Genomic DNA, 14435 nt, shown 5'->3' on the forward strand with positions numbered 1-14435 from the left:
ATTTCCTGGTGGTCATGCAAGCTGAGCCTCCTGGGGGACACGGCTGGCTCCCCTTGGAGCAACGTAGAAACAATCAAATCACATAGAATTCCGTCATATTTTAAAATAAGCTTTATTTAGATTTTTTTTAATATTTTATATTTTGCATCCATGCCTTCGAGAAACCTCTCCCACGGGAAAAGGTCGTTCTCATCTATAGTTACCCATAACTCATTCGCTATTTGACGTGGTTCTCTCAAAGAAATCATTCTTAATAACTCTTAGGACGATCTCCTAATTTCCAAAAACTGAAATGAAAAGGAATGACTAAGTCATTACCAGGAGTGGTTGCAATCTTATTTTCTTGTAAGTAAGAGGGGAGGGGAAATCATAAAAAACAAATAAAATAAAATAAAATACAAAAATTCAATGTGGAGGGGGGAGTGTTTCCTAAGATCTCCCCCGATGCCAGCTCTGGCCTCTCTCCCTCGCCATCAGGCTGGGTTAATCAGCTGAGCTGAAAGAGAGGCAGGGAAGCGCACTGGGTGTCCCTGCCTGCTCTCACAGCCTCCGAGCTAGGTTGGGAGGGAAGAGCGGACCTGGTGGGGGCTTTTTGGCTTGTTTTAGAGGCTTTGGGCACAAGATCCTATACATTCCAGGTGCTCCATCCAGCACGAACAATCTCTTTTTAAGAATTGAGAACGCTGCTGTTAGTGGGAGCCACAGAGGCCACGAGGGTGTGGACTGAGCTGTTAGTGGTTAAGGATCAGTAGAAATGGGGCAAGAGAAAGGGGAAACTGAGTTTTAGGGTGGGGCAGAACTGGCTGGAAACTCTGGGTTCTCCATGCCCCGATAAAGCCCTGTGGGGCAATGCTGCTCCCCAAACAGCCATAGGCATCTGCCAGCCCTCATGGGATGAGCCTGCGTGAGCTGCTGATAGAAATGGAGGACAGGGCTCCGGGGATTCTCAGAGTCCATGTGTGGCTGAAGAAATCAACTGGAAAAGAGGGCAGAGGGCTCACCCGCCAGGTATTCTCCCCAACAGCCCTTCCCAGAAGGTGGGCATCTTCTCTGTTGACATCTGCCTGGCCCATGTGCAGAATAAACTAAGGATAGAGAGGCACTCGAGTGAGTGAGTGCATGCGTGCGCATGTGTGCCACCGGAGGCCTCTTACCCAGCTGACTCAGGCCCAGAGGTCTGGTCAGACCCTATGGATGTGCCCCAGGCTGTCATTCCCTGGACTCAATCAACATGGCTCCAAAGACAGGCCCAAGAGAAGAGGAACGTGATCACTAGCCTCTGCTCACTGAAGTCACGTTCTGTATGTCAGATAAATAAATATATATAGAGAGAATATATATAGAGGAAGGCCAGAGCAGAAGGTGGGAGTCCTCTCATGCAGGGGCAGCAGCCGGGAGAGACAGAAAAAAGAGAAAAGAGAATAAGCAAGCTGGCCATCTGAGGTCCCCAGTTCTAGCCACCCTAATTCTACCTTGCACAGTGTCTGCAGCGGCATGAACACAGAATAGACAAGTCAGCAGAAATGCCCGCCTCCCGCCCACCCCGTGGAAAAATATACATTCCGATATTCACGTAATAATTTAGATAGAATACGTTTTCTGCATTTGTGCAAATAAATTAAATGCAACAGTTTTCTTTCTCTCTTTTTGTTCCATAAAGAAAGAAACAGCAACACAATTTAAAAACAGGCAGGCCATTAAAAAGAGCCTGTGTGACCCCCCTATAAACACTGTAGCCCAGCCAAGGCTTCTCGGTTGGACTCACGAGTCTCTGCGGAGTGACCTTACCCTGACAACGATGACGGGGTGTTTGGGTGGTTAAAGTGACTTGGGCACACCCCGAGAACAGGGTCTGGTCCCACACGTTCACACCAAGGGGTTGGGAGGAGGGGGGGACATGGAAAGCAGACCACATCCTTGGCGACATGGGCTGCAGTAGCGGCTGGACGAGGGACTTTACGAGCACAAAGTGCACACTACTTTTGTTATTTACAAATACACAGCAGTCCTTCAAGTGTTCAAGTTTCATAAAAAGGAGGAGGGTGGAGAGAGGGGGAAATTAAAAACAAAAATACAACGGATTAAACAAACAAACAAACAAAAAACCCCCCAAACATCGAAAAACAAAACAAACAAGAAAAACAAACACAACTGTATCGCTCGGAGACAACAGAGGTGACAGAGTCACACACAGTCTGTGGTATGTACATCGATTACAGAGGTGGCGACGCGGAGTGGGGCAGGGGTCACATTTGTGTTTCTGCCTGTCCTAGGCGCTCGGCTACACACACCCGTGCGGGTGAGTGTACCCGTGCACACGCACCCCACACAGGCCCCGCGCCCCCATGCACACACACTCGCACGCTCCATGGCTCATCCACACACAGACACGCCCGCGGACACTGGGCGAAGGGTGGTGGGTTATCACCAGTCTGCGTCCTCCTCTATGTAATAATCAGGGGCGGTACCATCAAAGAGGCCCGGGTCGAGGGACTTCCGTTGCTTCCCTCTGGCGAAGACTCGAGAGATGGAGCCGAATCCCATCTTCTCTTTCTTCTTTTTCCGTTTTTGGTCTTCAAGATCCTCTAGTGACTGAGGCGGCAGAGGGGAGAAGAACAAAGGTAAACTTAGCTTGCTGGACGGAAGGGCAGGGAGGAGGCTTTCCTAACTCACGGTCCAGGTCGAGGTGAGTGATGGAGAGCATGAGTAAGAAGCTGGGCTCTGGGGCTGGAATCCAGGGTCCCTTGTCCCCTGGGCAAACTGAGGTTAGTTTAAAAGCCTCTCATTGACAGTACCAGAACCCACTCAAGACTGTCCTGAGTACTTCGCTGATGTAAGGCGAAGAAAGACACTTCGGATGGATCCTGGCTCGGCCACCATGTTGGAGCTGCTCCAGCTGCTTGGACTATTACTATCACTTAAGTTTGCAGACTGAAGGAACACACCCATGAACTTGACCACTGCCTGTGGTCACTCCGATGCAGGGTGCACAGGCTGTGTGCAGAGCTGACGCATCAACACATGCTGAATGTGGGACAGGGCCAGCCTAGGAACTCTGACAGTGATCTCCTAACTGGGGGTTTGGGGTAGCACCTGCTGAGAGCTTCACAAATGGCCAAATGCTTTATGCAATGACATGTGGTTGGTATTCTCTACAGAAAGGGTAGGGCATAAACTAGACTTAAGGCTCCCAGAACACTTTAGAATGACTTGGAATGCAGCCTCTACCTCCAATCTGGCCTTGAATAGCCACTGGGTGGGGCCTAGGAATTGGCAATCAAGATGTATTCAGTGTTGTTCTCCAGGGGAACCCTATGCAGATGGATGGTGCAGAGCCAGAAAATGGGAAACATCATAACATGAGAGATGCTGCCTTCAAGTTCTTCCCTGTGCATCTTTCTCACACTGACAACAAGAAGGGGTAGACTTGGCAGCAGCCAGGGGCCCAAAGTGCCCACTGTCTGTGGCTCACCTTTAAAGAATGAAGCAGATGGTAATTCAGAGGCATTGATGCAGGGAAAGAGGCTGAGCACAGCAGGAGGATACAGGATGTGTGGTGTACACAGTGGGTCTACAGGGCAGGCAGAGCACATGCCAACCTGGCTCGGGTGCCAGCACCCGTGTGAACCAGAGGGGTTCAATTCCTCTCTATCTCGGGAGTTCAAAACTGGCATGGGGGTAACTGAAGGTTCGGAGCAACGAGGCTGGAAGAGTGTTGGGGGGATTCCTCCAGGCAGGGGGAGGTTAGGTGGGACTTCTGGGGAGAGGGCTCAGAGAGGAAGAAGGGTGGAGTGGCCAGCCAGACGCGGAGGGGGCAGGATGGGCAGTTCAAAGTAAAGGAAGTGTGCCGCACGAAAGCACGTAGATTAAAAAAATATGGGTTAATTTAAGTTGTAAGAACTAGTTAGCAACAAGCCTCAGCTAAGGCCGAGCTTTCATAATTCATAAGAAGTCTCCATGTCGTTGTTTGTGAGCTGGCGACCCAAAGGAAAATCCGTCCACAGAAGAGGGTCAAGCTGGGGTGGAGGGAGGGCTGCCAGGGAAGCTGTACCCACCTGTACAATAGGACTGTGCAGGCTCTTCTGAACCGGGCCGGGACTGTCGCCCTGTAGCCAAAGGAGAAGAAGATGAAGCGGCGGACACGTGACACGTGAGAGCACAGGTGGCCCATGAGGAGGGGGACGGGGTGGGGGTGGGGGGCGGCGTCCTCCCTGGAAGGAAGCCACCAACTCCTCCAGGGCTGCCCTGCCCTTACAGTGGAAATCCTTACCCTCCTGCACTTCCACAGATCCGACTGATGGGGCCCCGGGGCTCATCAGACATCAAGTCAGGGGACCTGATGGGCTCTCCTGCATGCTCTGCCCTTTCAACCCTTAATCCTTTGAGGCTTAAGTTCCTGCCTTAATTGGTCCATGTGTTCAATTAAGTATTTTTTTTTTAAATAAAGACATCAACTTTAATGGAAAAAGCACCTGAACGGGAGGGAGGAGTTGAGATCAGTGATAGATGCTTGCTAGCAAGCCCTATGTTCTACTCACTGAAAAGGAAAAGAAAAAAAAAAAGTATAACAACAAATTAAACAATTGACTCAGGAGACCACATGGTCACTAAAATACCCTAAAATACAGCAACTCCCTTCTTTTGTGGAGGGGCTGCCAGGAACTGTTAGTAAGGTGTAGGTATAAGCAGGGCTCCACGGACAATCTCTTACAGAGCTAATAACAAATAGAGCTGGGACTCAAATCTGGGGTGCCTGATTTCTCCCAGCTCTGTGCTTTTTCCAGGCAGGGTGTCACAGCAAGTACACACTGGGTCCTGACTGCCTGGGAACCTGCTCACACAGGTCCAAACTCCTTTCAAATTCTTTCTTGGGAACATCAGATAGCCTGTGGGTAGGTAAGAGATTTCTATGGGGCATCAACTATGTTCCAGTAGGTAGGACATTTGCATGGGTTGCCAACTATGTTCCAAATGGGTAGGAAAGGGACTCTTAGTAGACTGCGAATGTGTAAAAGTTTTTACTACATCTGTGAATCATGTCTGCCCTACCTGGGAGCAGACAGCCCATTGCGATTACAAAAGGCATTACTAGGGAGACTCTTGGTGGTTGTTTCTGGAATTGCAGGCATGGAATTGCCCATGAAGAAATAAACAGACCAATGAATGTCTCTTAACATCCAATTTTCCCTCCGGGTGGTGGTGAGACAGACATGTCTTTAATCCCAGCACTTGGGAGGTAGAGGCAGGTGTATCTCAGTTAGTTTGAGGCCAGCCTGGTCTACAGAGTGAGTTCCAGGACAGCCAGGACTGGTACACAGAGAAACCCTGTCTGGAAAACCAAACCAAACCAAATCAAACCAAACCAAACAACAAACAAACAAACAAACAAACAAACAAACAAACAAACAAGTCATCCAATTTTCCTATGCTGAGTCCTCATTTCTGCTCTACTTAGTGGTCAGAGTGTGAGGTGTTCTTTAGTCCAGTCTGGGTTGATTTTATTGGTACCAGGTCAGATCCCTGAGGACAGGGCGCTACCTGGAGCCGTTTTCTGGCTTTTTAACTTACCTACGTGCACACCTGTTGAGATGGGGACTAGAGGGGTTTTGGAGAGACCTGTCAAACGGCAGTGCAGACTGTGGTCCAGACTGTGGTCCAGACTCAAGGTGTGCAAACAAAACCCACTCTGCAGGCAGCTGCGACAGCTCCTCTGGGAAGCAGCGTCTTTTCTAAATATATATGAGATGCCTCAGGCAGCAGGTATGTGCCGAGGCTGGGAAGAGGCTGGTCTGTGTCAAATGCAGTTCCGGGAGTCCTCCTGTGGGTGGATCTGTCGGCAGTATTTCTGTCCCTGAGGTCACCAGGAGAAGGTCAGCATGGACCTTAGGAAGGTGCTCCTGTTTGGGGGGGTGCGTATCTGCCAGAGTATCTGCTAAAGACTGAGAATCTCCACCTGCGTGGTAGGGGTAGGGCACTGTCCACTATGATCCTTTCAGTTGAAAAATGGATGACAGAGACCTCGGAGTGGTCCTCCTTGCTCTCTCGGTCTGTCAGCCTCATCCCCAAGACTGTGGACAAGAGAAGTCACACTGCTTCATCACAGCCTCTGGAAAAGAAGGGACCCTAGCCCTGCCATGGGCAATGTGTAGCCTCTGGGCCGGTAATCCCAAGGCCACCCAAGCAGGCTGGGATGCCTCTTTCAAGTTTGGTCTTAGCGATTTTGTGTATGTGTGTACGCACATGTGGGTTTATGTGAGTATGTGAGTGTGCGTGTAGCCCAGAGGCCAACCTTAGTGTCATTCCTCAGGAGCCGTATTCTGGGACAGGGTCTTTCACTGGCCTGAGCTCACTGAGTAATGGGGCTGGTTGGCCAGAGAGGCCCAGGGATCCTCCTGTCTCAGCCTCCTCAGTGTTGGGATTAAAAGTGCACACCACTGCGCCTGGTTCTTTATGTGGATTCTGGGGACTGCACTCCGCTCTCTCTGTTTGCCCAGCACACACTTCAACAACTGAGCCATCTCATCTCCTCAGCCCTTGTAGTCGTAGCCACTTTAATAATAAACACTTTTCATGCTCACTGTGGATGGGGAAAAAGGTCCCCTCACTTGTACCCAGGAAAGTCGCTGTTTTTTATAACCTTATGGACTTGTTTATGGGTTCTCATAGCACGTCCCTCTCCTGAGTATCCTGAACAAATAATCACATAGTCAGCAAGTTCTGTTGGTTAATAAAGCAATAGTAACTTGAGTTTCTGAAAATGCCTCCTGGGGCTGGCGAGATGGCTCAGTGGTTAAGGGCACTTGCTACTCTTGCAGAGGACCTGGGTTCAGTTCCTGACACCCACGTGGTGGCTCACAAACCACCTGGAACTCCAGTTCCAGGGGAAGCTGATGCCCTCTCCTGGCCTCCATGGGACCATGCACACACACAGTGGTATACTGACACACACATGCAGGCAGAACACTCATGCATATAAAATAAAAATAAAAAAAATAAATCAGAAAGAAAGAAAAAGCCTTCTTAGGCATCTGAAGATACTTCGGTGTGGCATCTCTATCATTAGGACATGGCAGGGAAGCCCTCTGGGTTATCAACTATGTTTATGGGACAAAAATTCCAAGTGGTCCCCACCTCTGACCTTCCACGCCTCTTAGAGGCTGAGATGGTTTTCAGCATCCACTGATGCTGGGGCCATGGGCATGGGAGCCTGCAGTGCAGTGGCTATGGTTTCAGAGTGTCTTCCAAAGGTCTGTTGTATTGGAAACCTTGTTCCCAGGGTGCTGATGTGGGAAGTGATGGCACCTTTATAAGTAGAGCCTAGCAGGAATCACTTCTTTTATCAGTTTCCCAGCCTCAGTCATTCTGTTACAGTAAATGAAAAAATGGACTAAGAGAGCCCACCTGGAGGAATAGTGCCTCTTAGCTGCTGGGGTCAGCATTCAATTACAATTTTTTTTGACTAAAAAAGTAAGACCACTTCACAGGACCTCTCTGCCGAGGACAAACATGTCCCCAACTACTGGGATCTTAAAATTAAATCACAGCCATCTGTTTCGTTCCAGGGTGAAAGACGTGAACGGGTGCTACAGGGGACAGGTGGTCCTGTAGTCAGGCCCAAGGTCCCAGAGAGGGCCCAAGATGGGGTGCACCGGGCGGGGTTCCAGGCTGCGCAGACCCTCCTCACCCTCCCGGACACAGGAGGAAACAGGCCTCATTTCTTTCTCTCCCCACATCCACTGCTTCTCGCAAAAGGAAAGAACAGAACGGGAAATGCCTTCGCCACGGCGTTCCCTGGGTGGACGAGAGGAAAGAGCGGGCACATCTTTATCCCACCCCGTGGCCCCGCCGTTTCTGGGCAGGGCCCAAGCGCCCAGGCCCTGCTGCTGCTGGCCTTACGTTGCAGAGGGAGTGTGTCCGGTGTCGTGGGGAGTTGATGTCGCTCGGTGTCGATGACCGGTCACCCTCAGCAGCAGAGGCGTCGGAGATGACGGAAGGCTGCCTTGAGTGGCAGGGGCTCACCCTGACCGCTGGAAAACAGGGACCGCCGGTGAGTGAGCGACACAGGAGAGACAACCCGACACACCCATTTTATGGACAACAATGCTGAGTCAGAGCGAAGGTGCATGTGGTGGCGGGCTCTTCCCTTCTGCACCACAGACCTGCTTGTTCTTGGGGGTGGCTGCTGGGGAGACCCTCCTCCTTCCTTTCGATCCAGTTCAGCTCCTCCTCACCTGAGGGAGGTGAGAGTCTATGAAGTCTCACCTGAATGGCTATGCAGCCCTATCCACAGCTCAACAGCAGAGTTCCAGACAAGAACCCTGCAGGCCACGGCCAACTCCTTTCTTTCCCCAGGGCCTGTGAAACACAGCCAAGTCCATCTGCTCTCCTAGCCCATGGCAACTGCCATCTGTTCCCTTGAAGACCAGGGTGGCCTCCCTGCCTCCACTCCTCACAGTGAAGCCAGAACACACTCCTCCTCCTGACCTATGAAGCCTGGTGTGTGTAAACCCTGTGCACTTCAGCAGCCAGGGCTCAGTCACTCACTCCCTGAGACACTTGTGCATGCACGTGGAGGCCAAAGACTGACAGATGTCTTTCCCTATCACTTGCCCCTTTTTAAATTTCACTTTTATTTATGTGTGTGGTGTGTGCTTGCTTGTGTGTATGTGCACCATGTCTATGCAGTACCAGTGGGGGCCAGAAGAGGGCATCAAACCCCAGTGGAACTGGAGTCACAGGTGGTGAGCCTCTGTGTGGATGCTGGGAACTGAACCCAGGTTCTCTGCAAGAACAGCCATTGCTCTTAACTGCTGAGCCATCCCTCCAGCCCTCTCTACCTTACTTTTGGAGACAGGGTCTCTCACGGAACCTGCAGCTCACTGAATCATCTAGACTGGCTGGCCAGTGAACCCTGGGACCCCCTCAGTCTTTGTTTCCTTAGGGTTGGGATTCCAGGTGAGCACTGCCATGGCCAGCTTCTTACCTTCTGAGGACTGAACTCAAATCCTCATGCTTCTGCATCCGGAACTTTACCAAGTGAGTCACTCTCCCAGTTCCCTTTGCTGGTCTTATTGCCGGACTTTATTTACACATGCATTGCTTGTCTGGTGCCGAGTACACCATGTGGTCCTTATATGCATTCACTTCCTGGACTTTCAGTGTCTGGTTCTTTGGAGGCATTTAATAAACTGTGGTGGACCTAAGGGTCTTGCCCAGATGCCATAGCTAAGAAGCCCACTGGGCCCTACTGTAGATCTCTCCCACATCAGTGCCAGCACCACACAGAGGGAACATTGTTACCTGGGCATCCACTCTATGCAAGCATTTCTGACAGACAGTCCTTGCTACCAATGACCATGTGGCCCAATGGGGAAGCTGCTGGTTGGTGGCTCTGAATCAGTTCTAATCTAGGTGAGTTCCTTTACAGGTTGTACAGTACTGGGCATGCTCCTCACCCTCTCTGAGCCAATTCAATTATCTGAACCTGTGCTGGGTTTTTTTTTTTTTTTTGTGCCAACTTGACACACGCTAGAGTCATCTGGGAAGAGGGAGTCTCAACTGAGAAATTGCCTCTTTTGGATTGGCCTGTAGGCAAGTGTGTGTGTTGGGGGGGGGGACATCATTTTTTTGAATGATGATTGATGTGGAAGGGCCTGGCTCACTGTGGGTGGTGCCACCCCTGGGCTGGGTGTTAATAAGGAAGCAAGCTGAGCAAGCCATGAGGAGCAAGCCAGGGAGCAGCATCCCTCCATGGTCTCTGCTTCCATCCCTGCCTCCAGGTTCCTGCCTTGAGTTCCCGCCCTGACTGCTCGACATGAAGCTAGAAGCTCTCAGATGGAACAACCCTTTCCTCTCCGAGTTTCTTCTGTCATGGAGCTCACCCCAGCAACACAAAGCAGACAGGAACAGGGCTGGGGACAGCCCCTCTGCAGAGCAGCGGCGTGAGACACGTGGTGTGTGCAGCAGGAAAGGGGAAAGGAGCCGTGTGCCAAATGCCCTCCCAGCGGTGGCCTGGTGTGGAGGTGGGTGACCCCCACCAGGTAAATACCGAGTTACAGAATCACAGGCGGTCCCGGGGAGCGGGCCTGGAAGCATCTGAGAAGACATGTTTAATCAAAACCTCCGGCAAGGGCAGCAGAGGAGGAAGGGCCCGGAGGGTGGACCCCGTGGCCTGGCTAACCACAACTCCTGGTCAGCCCCACCAAGCCAAGGCCTGGGGCCACAGGAGCAGGGACCCAAAGCACCACCATTCCATTAGTTCCTGAATTGTTGCATACACTGCCCACCCACCTTCAACAGCACCTCTGCCTCCTGCCACCAAGGCGGACCAGAGGCTGGAGGGCCAGCTGCACACCCTGCCCAGGCTCAGCATCCCTGCCTAGGGGCAGAGCTGAACTTATGTTTGGTAAGGTCTTTAGTTCTGACATAGCTTCAAAGGCCCTGCAGTATCCCCCGGGGTATCGGGGTTGGGGGAGGGGAGGACACGGAGTATTCTTGCTTGGGTCAGCAAAGAGCAGCTCCTGTCTTCTCCATTCAGTGGAGGCAGGCTCAGAGTCTGTTTACAGAAGGGGGTCTGAAGCCCTGTGTATCCCCTGTCAGCGCTGACAGCAAGGGGCAGCTAATATTTACCAAGGCCCTGACTTGAGAATTCTGTACACTTTACCTTTCTGGCAGTCCGGCGGGGCAGAGGATCAGCAAACAGACACATAACACATACTGTGCATTAAGAATCCAGCATCCCTCATACCAAAGGACCAGATGACCCTTGTATCAGGTCAGAGGTCACATCCTTTGAAAGTAGCGGAGCCAGGGTACGGTCTCAGCAGTGTGAACCTGTGCCTGTGACCCCTCCCTCTACGGTTCAACTGCCTTACCCTACACGCTCCATCTACAGGCAGCCCAGGACCTGTGCAGCTGTCTGTGGCCTCGTGTGAGCAGCTGGAGGGTCAGCTTTACTACATCCCCTAGGGGAACCCTTAAGAGTCAGGTGGCTCCCACTGGTGCACAATGGGATGGCAGGAGTGTGTACCACAGACAGTGGGAATGGATGCTGGTGCTCTGCTAAGTACCCGCAGCAAACACGTGTGACATTTATACCTCCTCTACATAATCTACGGACTAGCTACGGCTGTCAGTCAAGGAGCTCAGTACCCTCCCCTGATGAAGGATGCCTGGGTGACCCAGACCGACGAATCAGAACACTGGCTCTCTTAGACACTGTGATTCGTTCAGGGGTGGCCATGTAACCCAGGCTGGCCAGTCAGGGTAATTAGTTTTACTTCTCCTTAGGCACAGTTGAACCTCTGGACACAGCTATACCCGAAGCCCATCTCTTAGTGGGCTGAGTTAGGAGAGTGTCCTGTGATGCCCCAGGCTGATGAAGTGTGAACCAAGAGTCGCCTTTCCCACTGGGCCCAGGGCCCTCCCTTATTGCTGGACCAGGCTGGGCAGGACTCACCTTGCCGGTCTGCAGGGTGGGGAGGGTGGGAGTGATAGAGCGTCTGCTGGCTCTGACGGATGGCTGCCGTCAACGGGAGGTCGGCCTGAACCACCCACTCCTGGTTGCCATTGAGCACCGTCTCGCCAGGCATGGCGAGTGAATGCCGCTTGGGAACATCCTTGGTCAGGGTGGCTAAGGACTGCTTGGCCTGGAGCAAAAGCGGGAGACAGGGAGAAGAAAATGTAAGCAGGGGGGACCTCTCATGCAGTTGCCTGGCACTTCCTACCACCGTGGCAAGAAAGCCAAGAATTCAGCTTCCACACCAGTGGGCCACCATCCGTGTGGTGCACACCAGGCACCTGTAATATAGGTCTCACCGGCACTCACCAGGGTCTCCCCTTCAGCTGTCATTAAGAGCAAAGTGAGACCCCCACTCCCCTTATTGGGGAGAAGGAAGCAAGCACACACTCATCACTTCTGGGTTCTCCAAGGACAAGAATTCTTGGTGGGTGCATGTGTGTGTGTGTGCGCGTGCGTGTGTGTGTGTGTGTGTGTGTGTGTGTGTGTGTGTGTGTGTGTGTGCATGTGTGTACATGTGTGTGCCGGTTGCAGGTCAATGTTAGGTGTTGTTTCGCAGGAGCCTTGTTTTTTTTTTTTTTTTTTTTTTTTTTTTGAAACACAGTCTCACTGAAGCTGGCTAGCAAGTCCCAGGGATCCCGTCTCCACCTTTTAACATGTGTTCTAAAGAACTGAACTCCAGTGCTCATGCTTGAGGTGCAAGCACCTTGTCAAGAGAGCCACCCCGACCCCAGCCGGGATTGTGACGGGCCTAAGAACATGGGGTAGGGGGTGTGTTCTTGGGTAAAGCTTGTAAAATGCAGGTCTGAGATCGGGTTTGGGAGACGTGAAGGTCACAGGCAGGAAAGCGGCTAAACACCCCATGATGCACAGGACAGCTGCACCACACGTATCCAGCATCTGTCGGCAACAGAAAAGGTGGGCCGCCATGCGGAACGCACACAGTAAATACTAGTTCAGAAGAGGTGAGCTGGTGGACGGCTGGTATAATCTGGGCTCCAAGGGACAAGCCCATATTGGGGGTACTGCCACAATCATGGCGCTACATGTGGGGTTGGGAGTAGCGAGATTACCTCTGCAAAGGTCTCTCTCTGTCCTGCCTCAGAGACCTCTTAGCTTGGAGTGATCTCCTACTCCACCCAGGTAAGTGGGGTTTTATCAGACAGGATCTTAAGTTTGTTGAGTAGGAAAAGGAGCATGCACTAGACATGGAACATGCATACTCTTTCGGTTAACTGTTTTCTACGACAGCTCTCTAGGATCCTGCAGGCCAGAGGAGGCTAATGAGGAAGGGAAGGAGACAGGGAAAGGCCCATCATACTCCCCCCGCCCCTTTTTTTTTTGGTTTTTCGAGATAGGGTTTCTCTGTGTCATTTCGGTGCCTGTTCTGTAGACCAGGCTGGCCTCGAACTCACAGAGATCCGCCTGGCTCTGCCTCTCGAGTGCTGGGATTAAAGGCGTGCGCCACCACAGCCCGGCATGCTTTCCCCTTTTGCAAATATCCCAGGCACATACACAGAGTGCAGAGGACCACCCAAACGAACCCATAGAACCAGCCGTAGAACAAGAAGAGGCCCAGATGTGATGCCTTCCCATTCCCACTTGCTTTCTCCCCCGGGTGAAGGACCTCACCTCTGGCTGGGTCAGGAGCGGGCCCTCTGTGTGGAGCAGAATATCACTACCTGACAAGTGAGAGATCCCTTAGGGCTCCCACGCCTAGATCTCTTAGCACTAGACCCAAGAGCCTCTCACGCTGTCCATGCAGGTCTTGAACTCTCTGAGAAAGATTTCCAGAGAAGAGAAAGAAAGGCGATCTCCTGGGTAGAGGTGAGCTGCAGAGGAGGCAGGCATGAGCTCACTCAGGCTGCGTGGACCATCTGCCACCAGCAGTCGACACAGCATGTCTGACTAATCACTTCCACTACACACAACTCAATGCTGGGAGCTTCTCTTGAGCTCTGACCCCCCTCACCCCCACCCCACTTCTCTCTGGGCCTCCATCGTCCCTTGAGTACCCCAACCTGGAGCATTGAGCTCTTGGGGATTTCTAAGCTGGGATGAACATGCTTGCATGACCCAAGTTCAGGGAGAGCTGGGCTTGACCTCTGCTGCTCCGATGTGAACGTCCCTTGACCCACTGCACTGGTGGGTCCTGACTTCCTCCCAGAATTCCGTGCACTTCTGCTAGGCAGAGCAGCTCTGTTGCCTACAATCTCTGCAACTTGTGCTCTGGGAGAGGGCTCCCTGTGTCCGCCTTGACCTCAGAGAAGAAAGGTCTGGGGCTGTTCACAGCACAGTCTGAAGCCTGTCACGTGATGAAGGGGATGTGCAGTCAGAAGGACACCTGGAGGAGACGGGGCCACCACCGGTCCGTGTAAAGCACTTCCCTCTGCCTCTAGGAAGGTATTTCCTGTAATGATGCTCCAAGCCTGCAGCAGCAGAGGGTCTGAAGGGGGTCAGAGGGGGAGGAGCTGAGAGTTTTGGTCAGAGCGAAGCAGGCTGTGTGTCAGTATGTTGGGAGCAGAAGACAGAGGGGCTACTTCCTAGTATAGGGAACACCAGGGAACCCATAAGATACTGAAGCCAGGGCTCAAAGCACCAATAGTGCTTCATCTATCTGTCTACAGGGACTTGGGTGATCTGGGTACACAGGGTCTTTCCCACCCACCCTGCTCAGGGCTGCAACAAGTATCAACAAGAGACAAGTGGAGGCAGTCTTCCTGCCTGGACGGCCCTCACCACTAGGGGTCAGCATTGCACAAGGCAGCGGCCTTGTTCAGGGGGCCTCACTCTAATTTTGCAATCTTGCCGTCACCATACACAGATGCCATGGTAGCTGTTTCCTTGTGTTTCGTTTACATCCTCCCCGAAGCCCTACGGGGCATATGCAGGGATCCCTACGTAGAATGGAGGCGGA

General features: G+C 52.1%; 1 protein-coding gene across 3 annotated transcripts in view; it reads right to left on the bottom strand.

Annotated features, from left to right (window-relative positions):
* Positions 1–14435, bottom strand: part of Kazn (kazrin, periplakin interacting protein) — a 1014985-nt gene that overhangs the window by 37800 nt on the left and 962750 nt on the right. For all 3 annotated transcript variants that reach the window (XM_076565617.1, XM_076565620.1, XM_076565619.1), the window contains 4 exons: positions 11459–11648; positions 7897–8027; positions 4056–4106; positions 2469–2592 (listed from right to left, as the gene is read on the bottom strand). In XM_076565617.1, coding sequence (XP_076421732.1) covers positions 2469–2592; positions 4056–4106; positions 7897–8027; positions 11459–11648 — 496 coding nt within the window. The remainder of the gene's footprint in view (positions 1–2468; positions 2593–4055; positions 4107–7896; positions 8028–11458; positions 11649–14435) is intronic.

Source organism: Peromyscus maniculatus, chromosome 2 (genome assembly GCF_049852395.1).
Source record: "Peromyscus maniculatus bairdii isolate BWxNUB_F1_BW_parent chromosome 2, HU_Pman_BW_mat_3.1, whole genome shotgun sequence".
Classification (NCBI taxonomy): Eukaryota; Metazoa; Chordata; class Mammalia; order Rodentia; family Cricetidae; genus Peromyscus; species Peromyscus maniculatus.